General features: G+C 42.9%; 1 protein-coding gene across 6 annotated transcripts in view; it reads left to right on the top strand.

Annotated features, from left to right (window-relative positions):
• Positions 1 to 9,884, top strand: part of KLF7 (KLF transcription factor 7) — a 111,817-nt gene extending 101,933 nt beyond the window's left edge. For 2 of the 6 annotated variants that reach the window (XM_059928546.1, XM_059928545.1), the window contains one exon: positions 3,741 to 9,884. In XM_059928546.1, the coding sequence (XP_059784529.1) occupies positions 3,741 to 3,792 (52 nt within the window). In that variant the 3' untranslated portion in view covers positions 3,793 to 9,884. The remainder of the gene's footprint in view (positions 1 to 3,740) is intronic. The other 4 variants (XR_009504279.1, XR_009504278.1, XR_009504277.1 and 1 more) reach the window with 4 other exon arrangements.
• Positions 9,885 to 12,042: the final 2,158 nt, after the last annotated feature.

Below are 12,042 nucleotides of genomic sequence, written 5' to 3'. Positions count from 1 at the left end.
TTGATCTCTCAAGAATGATGGTGCTGATAAAGAGTTCAAAGAAGTAGTCATTAGAATGCTTGCCAGGCTTGGGAGAAGAAAGGAGGAACTCAGTGAGAACTTCAGCGAAGACCTCTGAATGCAAAGACCATACTGCCTGTGGTTTATCTTCCCATATTTCTGTAGGTCAGAAATCCAGCCTGGCCTGGCTAGGTTCTCTCCTCAGAGTATCATAAGGCTTCTTGCTATGGTAGGCCTGAAGTCCTATTTCCTTGTTTGCTATCAGCCAGAACCACTCTTAGCTCCTAGAGGCTGCCCACTCTCCTTGCCCTGCAGCCTTCTTCATCTCCAGTTCAGAAACCACCTAGTCCAATTCTAAACATCATGTACTTCCTAGAATTTTAACAAATAATGATGCTAGTTTGATTCAGGAGGAGTGCAGTTACGTTTCATACCATGTCAAAGATTTGGTTTACTTTTTTCTGAAAGAACTTCAAGGGTAAAGATAGTTGCTTGTACATATATTGCTAGATACCCAGCACGGGCTAGGCAAGTGGTAAAAGCAGAATAAAAGTATGGAACACATACATTATGGAGTGGTAATTTCAAATGAAGTCCTATATCAAGAATACTGTTGTCTTGTATGTTCTCAGGATATGGAAAGGAAAGGAAAGAGGTTTTGTACTGCCATGACTTATACTTTGCTTCTTACTGTCTCAAATCCCCATGTGCCTCTTTTGGACAGGCAGGATTCTTAGTACCTGCTCTGTTGCTTTCTTATAAGTAGGTCCTTACTGCTCAGGCCTGACCAGATTAACTTCTGGATTAGTTTTCTAGCTGCTGCCATTACCAGTTGCCACAAATTTATATCACCCTTATTTATCTTTATAAATTATTATCTTACAGCTCTGTAGGTTAGAAGTCCAACACAGGTCTCACTGGGGACAAAATCAAGATGGGGGCTGTGCTCTGTTGCTTTCTGGAGTCTCAAGGGGAGAATCCATTTCCTTGTCTTTTCCAGCTTTCAGCTTTGCCCACATTCCTTGGCCCCTGACCCCATTCCTTCATCATCAAAGCTGTTGAGTCCTTCTCATGCTGCCATCTCTCTGGTTTTCTCTTTTAATTCCCTCTTCCACTTTTGAAGACCCTTGTGGTGACACTGGGCCTACCCAGATAAATCAGAGTAACCTCCCTATCTTAAGATCAGTTGATCAGCAAATTAATTCCATCCACAACCTTAACTCCCCTTTGTCTTTGAACCTAACATATTCACAAGTCCTGGGGATGAGGTGTAGATATCTGGGGAGGACCATCCGTTATTCTGCCTACTACAAACTCTTTAAATTGACAGCTCAGCTTGACCTTCTTTTCAGCCTAAAAAGCAGATATGGCTAAGAGCATGTGCTCTGGAGTCAGGCTACTTGGGTTCAGATTTTGGCTTTGCCTCTTTTTGATGAGTATCTCATCTGGTAGTGGGGATAAGAATGGTACCGTCTTTATATAGAGTTCTTGTGAGGATGTTAACTTTAAAAAGGAAATACCTACAAAAAGAACTGCCTGGCTTAGATCTTCTTCCTCAAGGCTGTTGAGATGAAGGACGGAGAAAAGAAAGAAGGGAGGAAGGGAGGGAGGGAGGGAAAGAAAGAGAAGAGGCAGTGGGCAGTACTAAGTGTGCCTTCAGGACAGGACAGAGTCGTGCAAGTCAAATACTAAATTCCCTGCAGGCTGTATTGCTTTTTCTTGTACCAGTGACATCAAGTACTTGCTTTTAAAGAAAATTTATCACTGTCTTACAGGAAATCAAATCCCCTTTCAGTGGAACTCTAAGGGATTATCCAAGTATCTTGCTCATACCAAATCAGAGCCTGAAATAAGTGGTTATAGTTAGAATTACTATTATTCAACACGTTATTGGATTAGATCATTTTCTACTGTACTTTTCCCTTTTTTTTTTCATTTTACCTTTGTTCTGTTTTGCTTCATTTCCTTGAGGTTCTATCCTGCATGTGTACCTGTTTACGAAATGAACACAAAAGGTGTGTGGAGAAATGTTGGGATCAGGGGATAGGGCCGGTTTTTGTTTTTGTTTGTTTGTTTTAGGAATGAACAAATACAGGGAAATTCTGCACTGAACAGGAAACCTTGCTAACCTGAGCAGGACAGCTTGCTAACATCCCAACAAGAGTTTTGGACTGTGAGGGTATCTCAGGCCTCAGGGAATCCTGGGAACATTCTCCCAAGTAGGAGGGTGGCCGGTTTCTAGAGGAGGATCTGAGGGAGGACGTACACCCAGAGCTAAGAATGACTGCTGTCTGAGGTGCTGACTTCACTGGGATTCCAGCCAGAACCTGAGATTGTATGTAGGCTTTGGGGATATGGAAATGGCCACTCTATTAGTTATAAGTACAGAACCCTGATTCAGACTGGTGTTAGCTTCCAAGGGTATTTATTAGCTCTAATAACTAAGAAGAATAGAATTGGATTTGTCTTTTGGCTTGGCTGGGTCCAGGTTCTCAGATGTTTTTCATCAGGACTAGAAACTCTGTCTTCCTTTCTACCCCCTGGCCCCATTTTTCTCTGTTGACTTTGTTCCCAAGCAGGCTCTTTCCCACATGGCCATATGGACACCAGCAGCTCCAGGCTTCAGTATTAGTATCTTAACCCCAGTGGAAAGAGAGCTTCTCTCTTCCAATAGTTTCAGCAAATGTCCCAGAGCTGGCTCTCGTTGACCTTTGTGGGTCACATGACTGTCACTAAGCAGATCACTGTGGCCATAAAACTTCAGCCTTAGGAGGAGGGTCAGGCCCATACAATTGAGAATGCAGAAGAGTTGCTGTCCCGGGCAAGATCAAGTTGGTGGTGTCAGAAGAAGGGGGAAGGAGTGAAAACAACCACTGCATCAGCTCTGAGGCTGACAAAGGCACTCAGCGGTGGACCTTGGGTACCAAGAAACAGTTCAAAAGAGTGGGCTTACAGATCTGCCTGGGTTCTCACCCCATGGCTGCCACTCACTGGCTGTGTGACGCAAGCCTCAGTGTCCTTAGCACATGCACACAAAAGGGGTGCGAAGATTTACCATGGAAGGCTGCTGAGGATATTACTGGGGTGAGATTGGGGAAATAGCCAGCACGTGCCTGCATATGATACCATCCTTAATAAACATGAGCTTTTTCTCGACTTGAATATAGAATGTCTATATAGACCTGCAGGTATCACAGGCAGCATTTCTGGGCTTCCATTGTAAAGCTTAGGACTGAAATCTGGGTGTTGAAATGTTAGAGTTTCATCATTCAATGGTACAGGCTAATCATTCTTTATTTACCCTATACGGGCATGACACGTCATTTCCAACACACTTTTACATTAGTTTCTTCTTTAATAATGACAATTTCGATAATAATAGTTAATATTCATCGAGATCTTACCATATGCCAGAGAATTTTCTAAGCACTTTACATAGATCATCTCATTTAATCCTCACAACCAATCTATGAAGTAAGTGCTATAATTATCCCCGTTTTATTGAGGAGGAATTAAGGCACAGAGAGGTTAAAGTGCTCAGAGTCACACAGCTATTGGAAGAGCTGGGATTTGAACCCAAGCAGTCTGACTCCTGAGCTCACCTTCCCTACACACCTTATTTCTCAACACATACGCACTGCCTCTCTTCAAGGTAGGGCTAATCGTTTTCTAAGGGGTGATAGAAGTTGAGTTCTTTACCCAGATCTCTCTAATATCCTCGTTATTTTTATGTTTCCTAGGTGTTTTTCCAGGTCTGACCATCTTGCCCTCCATATGAAGAGACATATCTAAAAAACCTAAAGGCCACAGTTGCCATGGCGCCAGCCGTTGTCTGAAGGAAATGCCATGAGGCAGGGGGCTGGACTTCAGGCGGGGACCCATTGCCTCGCAGAAGAAAGCTCTCACTTATTAAACCTCTGTGTACACACACGCACAGACACACACAGACACGCACACACGCACTCACACATAGACACACACACACGTGCGCACACACACTGTCATGCACTCAGCTCTATTTAAAATATATACGTCTATTCTTTATGCCTTGCCCTAGCCAGATGGTAGAAGACGAAGAAGAAGGAAACCAGGTGAACTCAGCAAGGCAGTCTGGCTGCTTACTTCAGCACTATTGGAATTATTTCCCGCTGTTGCCAATGGAAATCAAAGAAAATGGATGTGACGTCTCTGCAGGTGGACGGCAGTAAGAGGGGCTTATTTAACTTGCTTCTCAGTGCAACTTGATAGGAGAATACAACGTCTTAAAGTTGCATATGTGTAGCACTAATGTTTCTTTTTAAATAGTTGGGGGAAAATGACCTAGAAAACCAAATTGCAGTTTGGTAGCCAAAATTAACTCTTGGTTTATTTGTCCTTTGTGTGTGAAAAGTCCTACTATTCCGTGCGTCCGACTTCCTCACAGAACTGTTGATCAGTTTTGGTTCTTCTTAGTACTATTGAGATCTATCCAGTTGATACCAACGGCCTTAGCGGCGGCAGACTCTGGAATAACTCCTTACACCTTTCTGGCCTGCATTTCTCTAGACTTCACTCTCCAGGGAGGAGTTTTCTTTTCTTACTTTTTGACTCTCTTGCACACCATATGCACTAGGGATTCTGGAAACTTCTAGCATGACTGCAAAGTGGCCAAGAGAATAAAGTCCTTGATGATAAATCACAGTATATCCCTTGAGCCTCACCTTATTGCCAGTGCTAGATTTTTTCTTTTTAATCTCTGTTTTTTGCTAACGAAAACTTGAAAAGCTTATTTGGAAGCTTAAATGTTTTATCTTTTCTCCATGGACTAAACCTCTCCAGGACTCTCTCTCGGCACCTGGATGTCCAGCTCTCGAAGCAGCCAATCAGATGGGACATCACACTTTTCTCATCCCCCTTGAGGCATCCTGACCTCAGCTTACAGTGATCAACCCTGTGCTGTATGTCATTGCTACCCTATAACCAGTTTCAGCATAGATGTTGCTAGTCTCAAAGGGCAGCTGCATATTTAACCTAACTCTGGGTTACGACCTGACAAAAAGCCAAAAATATCACTCTTTCCAGGAGTGGGGAGAACAGAGGATGCCTCCCAAGTCTAGTGACTTCAAAAACCATCACCCTTTCTTCCTCTCTCATACCCACTGAGTCCTATCACCCCACTTGTTAAAACACACAGTTCAAAATGCCATTGTGGGAATGCAGGGTGGACATTTAAAGAAAGGGTTGAGATATTTCTCTCACGCTCTGCCTAAAAAGAGAGACATATTTCTGATTTTTTTTTTTTTTTTTTTTTGGCTAGGCCCACCATGACTTGTGACCTAGAGCACCCGGGATCCACAGAGGCCTCACTCTTACTCTGCAAGCTGACGCCGAGGGGGTTAACATGCCTCACTTTCCATCCCACACACACATCCAATATCGGCCTCCATCTACCCGCATTCTTAGCTAGCTGGCACTGGCCTCAACTCCAAAGACTGCCTTTAGGACCATTAAATGGCCTATGCAAGCAAGCGGGGTGGTTTTAGGGCAGATTGTATATTTTGTATATTCTGGGACCATCCCTTCAAGACGCGCGTCTGAAAAAACAAAAATGGCATGTGGTCTGCCCATGGTTGCTGCTCCTTCATACCAGCTGGCTCCCCTCCTGCCCTCCTTGACTGTTTGACTCCTTGACTGTTAAAATGCCACCCCATACCTATTTGGGATGCAACAGTGAAGTCCTTGAAAGGAAATAATAATATAAGAAACACAGATGCATTTATGACAGCAACCTTCAAGATCCTTGGCATTTGGTTTCTCAGCTTTCTGCAAACTTTGATTTCACTGAAATGTTGAAACTACTCGTCTGAGGGCAAAGGAGCCTCCTTATCACAAATGCTGTAGCTGCCAATTGGACACTTGGGGCATTCTGAGGTCTGGCCCTTAACGTTTTCTTTCCCTTTTTCCTTTTTTCAATTTAGACCAAAAAAAAAAAAAGAAAAAAAAGAAAAAAAAGAAAAAAAAAAAAAAATGAAACAACAACAAAAAAACAGCAAAAAAAGAAAAACCACCCTAAACACACATACACACAAAATCTGCCCATTTGCCAGAGGCAATTATGTATATGTTAGTCGGAGGGTATTTAAAAAAATCAGTTTTATTCCAAAGATTTAAAACTAGACATGACTTAGAAACCATTTCTGGAGCACTGCTTGCTGACAATCTCATAGTTCCCGACTGCATTCGAGTGCATTTGTAGCCAGTCCATCAGGGCGGACCATGGGATTATATTTGAATGTGTGGTGCATCCTTTCTCGATGAAGGATGTGTGAGGGACCTTGACCCTCAGCTGTATTAGACTGTAGCGCCTCCAGTCAGTGCACTAGATGAAACTTTAGACACCCCAGGTTTTGTTGGTTCGTTGATTTCCCTTTCTAGAGCAGCCTCCAGCATGACTGCACGCACACACCAGTGATGGCGTTAGCCATGGCTGCCACGATTTACAAACGTTCTCTCCCCAGCTGGAGTTGCTCTTGCCTCTCGAAATGCTATTATTATTAAGGGTTTATAATACTTAATTTAATTTTTGAACTGACCAATGCAAGGCTCTATTAAAAAGAAAGTTTAAAAAAAATGCAAAAGAGTAATCATTGCTTGCTCACTCCCAGTTGTCATCTGTGGTCTTGAAAAGATCTCATTTGAACGTGGCAGAACAAAGGGCATTTGGTCTTCATCAGCGTCTGAAATGTTCGGCAGTTTCTCTCTCTTTTGTATCAGTGAGGTCCTTTGTAATCTGCTCCTGACCTTTCTCTTAGCAGGGTGCACTGAACCTCGATGGTGGGGCTGGCTTGCTTGCTTCAGGTATTTGTTGACTGTGAGAATTGGCCTGAGAATTTGGTGGGCGCTAAGTGTATGGCTTTGAAACTGTTCTTCTCTAGCCCGATTGACACCTCTGAATGATAACCAGTCCTGTCCGTGGTGGGTGGGGTGGGGGGCAGTAGCCCCAATCATTTTGGAAATGGATTTGTGATCATGTGTCCATCATCTCTGAAACGGCAGAGATGGTTGGAAAGAGCCTGCTGGCGTGAACAGGCTTTCCAAGAAATAACCTGAAGCTAGTTCGCTTCCAAGAGGACAGGTTATTTAGAACAGTGCTTTAATGGACCTTTGAAATACAGTAAACCGCTTTCTCGTTTAAATTGTTACCTCCCAACATTCCAGGGGATCTCAAATTTGAAAGGAAAAACCTGGCATGGTGTTTCTTGTGGTTGTCCTCTCAAGCTCGGTTTATCCAGGGTTCAGAGTTTGACATATAGGAAAAGAGTGTTTCGAAGCCATTGACAGTTTTCTTTATTTCAATTTGTGCTTCTTTCTCCTACCACACGGCTGTAAGTCAAAGATGTGGAAACCTGAAAATATAATGCTGCTCCTGGCTACTGGCCTCCTGCCCCATTGATGGTTCATTGCCCAGCTTAATGCCTGGTGGTGATGAGTATTATGTCCAGAGAAAGAGATGTTTGGATTCTATGACAGAGCTGCATTTTATAAAAATATCGGAGACCCCCAGAATGAACTTCATGCTGACCATTTCCTTCTCCTCTCTGTGCTCTCCCCTGCAAAGCCCTTCAAGTATCCCCTCTCCTCCCCTCCTGCACCTCTTGTGCCCTTTTTACATCTTTGATTGCCTGATGATAACAGGGTAAAAAAAGACAGCCAACCTCACGCATGATTAGCAGAACTGATTCCTATGTTTTAAAAAATCTTCTTTGAATCTAGAAGCCAGAGAAGATTTTTGTTTAAGGATTTCAGTTTGAGATAAGCTTCCAGATTAGCCATGTCTGTTTGCATCAAAGGGGAAATAAATGGGACTTTCAGGGCGGCTCAGCCAGTGCATTCAGAACATTCTGCCTATAGCCCCAACTCCTGAATTCTACGGCAAAGTCAAAAGAAATGAACTCAAATGGCAAGAACAACAAATCTTAATGATTAGTTTTATTGGTTCAAAATGGTTTCCTCTATGGAAGTCACTTCATAAAATATAAAATATAGTGCAAAGTGCTTTTGGCTTTTCTTTTGCGTGAGTTGGTTTTAGGAGAAGGAAGAAGGTTGGGAAAGTCAGAAACGCAACATATTTAACTACAAAAATCAGGTTCATTGTTTCTTTTTTAAAAAAATCTTATGAGGGCCAGCATTTCTGGCCACAGTTTTGCACCCAGATCTTTGCCAAAGTGAAAATTCGTTAAGTAGAACCTGGTTGAAATCTACTTGCGGAAGCTTCCTCTGGCATCTTCCGGAAGTGGCCACTGCCAAGTGTGGGGTGGAGGGAGGAGGAGAGAATTTGCATTCCGGGTCTGGATTACATTTCGGTAAACATGGTGATATCTCAGTTTGAAAAGGGGCTGGCCTGAGTATACATCGATGCCTCTTTGATGGCCTACTTTCCTCAATGAGGATCTTTGGGAAGACTTGAGATGGAACAACGAAAATGTGTCAAAGGAAGCAAAAACTGCTTGTAAATGTGAGATCCCATGACGAACTGCCTGAGGCTTCAGGGTTTTCTCCTGCTTTTAACACTCGCTTAAATCTCCTCTGTTGATTCCTAATAGATCCTGGAAAAGGGAAAAGTAAAGCTGCAATTACCTTTCTTCCGTGCACCCTTCCAATAGAGTACTGTATTCTTCAGGTGTTTTGCATTTACGTATAAGTCCTCGGGAAACAGGTATCAAAAACGGAGAGAGAAATCCTAGGCCGTCACTTCACAAATATCCCAAACGAGATACTCTTTTCAAACAGGGCTCCCTCTCAGCAGTCACGAGGGAAGGTTGATGTGTTCTTTGTTGGGGACTGTTTATACAATTTTTTTCAACTGTGAGCTTTGGAATCGTAAACTGCTTTGACTCCAGCTTCTGTCTACTGCCATAAAATGCACCCCACGTCAGAATAATGAGGGTGGTGTGTGTGCACGCAGCTAGACACGTGTGCATGTGTACCTAATGTACCTTCGCAGAAGGAAAACAGTTAGGCTACTGACGTTTACGAGGAGTAGCCACCAGTGCCTAATATCTTTTGGGGGGGATGGATGCTTATAATTGCCAGTATATTGAAAACACACTGGGAGTTCCACGTAGAGGGGAGGGGCTGAGGGTGGGGAGAGGGGACATTTTAATCCTAGGCCTTTGGACCCGAGGCAGAATGATTTCTGCAAGTCTAGGTCCCGAAAGGCTTTGGGGCTCACTGGCTGGTCCTCAACCTTTTTGTTTTTGTTTTTCTCAGCATGCATTTTCTATTTCAACCCAGACTTAGTTGAATTTCTTGATCTTTCACTTCTGCTTCATTCCAGGGAGGAAAAATACACCTGTTATGGCCAAGATCTCCTTGCTAACACAGAGGCAAAAATAAATGTTTAATGTTTTTGAAGCCTCCCCCTTCCTTTCCATAAATGCCCCCCAAACTCCTTCTCTCCTGTCACCCTCTCCCTCCTCCTACCATGCAACCTCCCAGCCACTGCCACTTTTCTTTCAACTCTCTATCATTCTCGTAACAGTTGCTTGAAGAACTTTATTTTTGCACTGTACGTTTTCTTTTTGCCAGACGTGTCTAACAAGTGTGTTTGGAGAGACCTACTCCCAGCCCTACCCCTCCCACACCTCCCTCGGTCACATGCTCTCAGGCCTTCTCTGGTATTTATAATATATCACAGAAGTACCCAGTCTTATAGCCCTCGGTTATGCCTTTTTTTGACATTTTATTTTTTTTAAGCTTTTTATATATATATATAAATATATTACTTTGTCAAGTTTTTTTGCTGTACAAAAGTCTTAAGATTTAAAACTATTATTTGTATTATATGATGGTGGTATGTTAATGTTACAAAATTATTAATGAAGAAAAAATTTATTTTTGTTACTGGTCTGTTTCATAATTCTTTTTTAAATTGGTATATTGTAAGATATCTATGCAAAAAATGTTATGTGACGCATTTTTATTTAAGAATGTAACATGTGTAATAAACAGTAGAATGTGTTTGGCCTTGGAATGCCTTACTGTATTTCTCCTTAGCTTATCTCACCAGGGAGAAAAAAAAATCCTCAAAGAGATCCAAATGGGTCCTTATATACCTCATGAGAGTTTTCTTTCTCAGAGAGAAAAAGGGAAGGCAAAAGATTGTATTAGGTCATTTTTCTTCATTTGGGAGGCTGTTGGGTGTGTGTGTGTGTGTGTGTGTGTGTGTGTGTATTTTATGGTTTCAGTGAGGTAGCTCAGAGCCCAGATAAGAAGGAACACTAAAGACAGTTTATTTCTTCAAGGGGAGGTAGAGAGCGGATGGTTGGAGGTTATGCAAAGCAATACTTTAGAACGAGGTGGATTGTGGGATGTTATTTGTTTAGGGGGTTAGGAGCAGCTTATTGAAAGCAGTTTATTTGGTGAGAGAAGGGGAAAGTTTGTTCCGGGATAGCATTAAATGGAGCAGCTTTGGAAAGGGTAACTAGAAGCAGTTGGTGGAGGAGAGAAGAAGGCAAATGTGAGAAGGAGTAATTGAGGTGAGGGGTTGAGGGATCAATTTATAGGAGTTTGGTGACAAAGTGGGGAAGAGAAGGCTAACCAGAGGCAGAGCCACGTGGGTGGCTAGGCTTAAGTACGAGAAGGTAGATGCAGATATAAGCAGCCGCAAACACTGACAAGAGGGAGATGGAAGGCCTAGGGGAAATTCTCAGAACTGAAAAGAACACTTACTAAAATCTTCTCTTCCCCACACAACTTCCAGGAAAGAACATCCAAGTAAGCGGAAAGGTAGAGAACCTAACTGGTCTTACAATCCCAGCACCCCTTGCAGGGCGAATCTCCGAGAAAAGTGGTATCATTAACCGGGAGCAACAAACGGACACATTTGTCACCTACACTGGACACAGTGCTACTCAAGCTTTCTTTTCACGCTTTGGACTTAAGGAAATGGATACAGTGGTGAATCAATTCTATCCCTCCTCAGACAAACGTGACGAGAAACTTTTCGATCAATTTTCACATTAAAGATCGTGACTATGGTGACCAAACTTGCTGCCTGGGCACATGCATATCTCTGAACAGGAAAACGGGTGTGAGGAGTGTTGCAGTGGGCTGGGAAGGGAGGCTGAGTGATTGTGGCCTCACCCTAATAAAACTTAAGGGAAAGAGAATGGTAGATGCGTCAGGGGTCAGGAAAATGGTTTTGAAAGTTGTAAAGATCTGCGGCCACATCTTTCAAGTAAGCAAGTGAGCTGGGCAAAAGGGCAGCCCCCAAAGCCAGCTGACAAGAGCTACAGGCTCCAGTGGGAAGCGCACCAGCCCTGGAGTCCACAGCCCCACCTCCTGGTCCCTGGCCATTTAGTAGGTCCATGCCTAGCGGAGTAATTTAACCATCTCATAACCAAAGTCATTGGCTTAGAAATTTCTTTGCACGAGGAAGGATAAGATAGTTTTGCAGTGTTACTTAGAGCACGGCTTATTTTTCCGTAAGATTAAATCTGACATGTCAAAGCATATCAAATTGAACATTTTAGGTGGGGGACAACCTACACCCCGCTGAGATGATAAGAGGGGAAGCTGGTAAGTCTAATCTTTTTGCCATAAGGAAAGGAGATGGTTTACATAAGTGAATATTCTAGATGACTGAAGCTTCCACATTTAGAGACATAACTTTTGTTTAAAATATGTCTAAAAATACATTACCCACTTCACAATTTTTCTAGCATCCGTTTTTGCCATGTAACATAATTCAGGGATGATTCCAGACTGTCAGGTTGTCTGACCCCCAAACTAAATGACTCCAGTCTTTACCCCGAGTGACTCTACTTCCTCTGCTGTGTCCTCCCTATTTGCAAGTTGCAAGTTCTTTGTGTTGCCTTCTAGCAATATTTATCTCCTTGTCAACTCACAGATCAGAGAAGCAAGCTTGGTCACTTAGTAAGTGCAAAATATAATGCTAGTTCAACAGGCAGTAGTCAGAAAGTGTAACCTGGGTAACCTAGGGGAGTAAAGTGCATAGGCTTTGTGACAGCTCTAATCTGAGGTTATGTATCCGATTGGAAA

The sequence above is a fragment of the Balaenoptera ricei genome, chromosome 7 (assembly GCF_028023285.1).
Source record: "Balaenoptera ricei isolate mBalRic1 chromosome 7, mBalRic1.hap2, whole genome shotgun sequence".
Lineage (NCBI taxonomy): Eukaryota > Metazoa > Chordata > Mammalia > Artiodactyla > Balaenopteridae > Balaenoptera > Balaenoptera ricei.
The sequence above is the reverse complement of the archived record's forward strand: the minus strand, read 5'-3'. Positions and strand labels throughout refer to the sequence as shown.